This window comes from Bidens hawaiensis, unplaced genomic scaffold (genome assembly GCF_021521415.1).
Source record: "Bidens hawaiensis isolate Kalapana, Puna unplaced genomic scaffold, B.hawaiensis_p1.1 tig00086261_1, whole genome shotgun sequence".
In the NCBI taxonomy this organism is placed as follows: domain Eukaryota; kingdom Viridiplantae; phylum Streptophyta; class Magnoliopsida; order Asterales; family Asteraceae; genus Bidens; species Bidens hawaiensis.
Window position 1 is genome coordinate 1 of NW_027504198.1, and position 1,310 is coordinate 1,310.

General features: G+C 42.0%; 1 protein-coding gene across 1 annotated transcript; it reads right to left on the bottom strand.

The window, feature by feature from the left end:
- Nucleotides 1–290: 290 nt before the first annotated feature.
- On the bottom strand, nucleotides 291–1,002 carry LOC143607745 (uncharacterized). The gene is made up of 2 exons (XM_077083087.1): nucleotides 617–1,002; nucleotides 291–351 (listed from the first exon to the last, which is right to left on the bottom strand). The coding sequence occupies exons 1-2, from the start codon at nucleotides 1,000–1,002 to the stop codon at nucleotides 291–293; spliced, it is 447 nt and encodes a 148-aa protein (XP_076939202.1).
- Nucleotides 1,003–1,310: the final 308 nt, after the last annotated feature.

Sequence of the window (1,310 nt, forward strand, 5' to 3'; positions counted from 1 at the left end):
CCTCTTTTGATGTCAGTGATGATTCCTCGAAATGCCTTAAAAAAAGAAACTACATGACGATGTTAGTGACGCAAAGACGAAAATAAAAATAAAATAGAAATAAAAATTGAAAAGAATGTACAAACTCTACACTAGAGTTTTCACTCAAGAACCACGTGTGACAATTCAATGTGACGGATCGAGAGGAGTTTCCTCCATCTTGATTGATTCCACCGGTTCTCCAAGATAGTGCTTTAAGCGATTACTATTCATCTTCCGCGTCGTTCCATTATCTGGATTCTCTAACTCCACTACTCCATACGGGAAACTTCTTTCACCAAGTACGGTCCCATCCACTTGATCTCAACTTTCCTGCAAACAAGTTTAAACAAGAGTTATATAATAATACCTTGTCGCCTTTTTGGAACTCTTTTGCCTCCTTTCAACCGTCGATCATGTAGAGCTTTCGTCTTTTATTTGATGTTCAACGATCGAGAATATGCTGCATCCCGAAGCTCATCCAACTCATGAATCTGAAAGTACCTTTTCCTCGCGGCCTCGGTAAGATCAACATTCACCATCTTCAATGCCCAATACGCACGATGCTCCAACTCAAACGGAAGATGACAAGACTTACCGTAAATAAGCATAAATGGTGTAGTACCCAGCGGGGGACTTGTACGCGGTCCGGAATGCCCACAACGCATCATCTAACTTCTCCGACCAATCTTTCCGACTAACCCCAACCGTCTTTTCCAAAATCCTCTTCACCCCTCGATTTGCATTCTTGACTTGGCCATTCGTTTGAGGGTGATAGGCAGTAGAGGTACGATGAGTAACCCCATAACATGCTAACGCCTTCTCCATGACGGTATTATAAAAATGGGTTCCCTGATCACTAATAATAGCTATCGGAGTACCAAAACGAGTAAACAACTTCTTAAGAAACTTCACAACCACCCGTGCATCATTTGTAGCCAATGCTTGGGCTTCCACCCACTTCGACACATAATCAATCGCCATTTAGATATACTTATTACCGTTCGATGTGGGAAACGGTCCCATGAAGTCAATGTCCTAAACGTCAAAGATTTCAAGAATTTTATATGGAGTTTTGAGGCATCTCATTCTTGGATGAAATATTACCTGTTCTTTGGCACGCATCACAAAGCTTCAACAAACTCCTCAGCATCTTTAACAACTGTCGACCAATAAAACCCACTATCAAACACCTTCTGCGTGGTCGCATGCGCACCATGATGACCTTCAGTCAACCCTTCATGAACATGCTTGAGAATATCCCAACATTCTTCTTTCGTCACACATCACCT

What these genes read in the sequence shown, in the direction of transcription:
- LOC143607745 (XM_077083087.1), bottom strand. Translation starts at nt 1,002, where the DNA reads ATGGCGATTGATTATGTGTCGAAGTGGGTGGAAGCCCAAGCATTGGCT. An exon ending in ACCATTTATGCTTATTTACG is followed by an intron (nt 352 to 616) that starts GTAAGTCTTGTC and finishes ACTTGTTTGCAG; the next exon opens with GAAAGTTGAGATCAAGTGGA.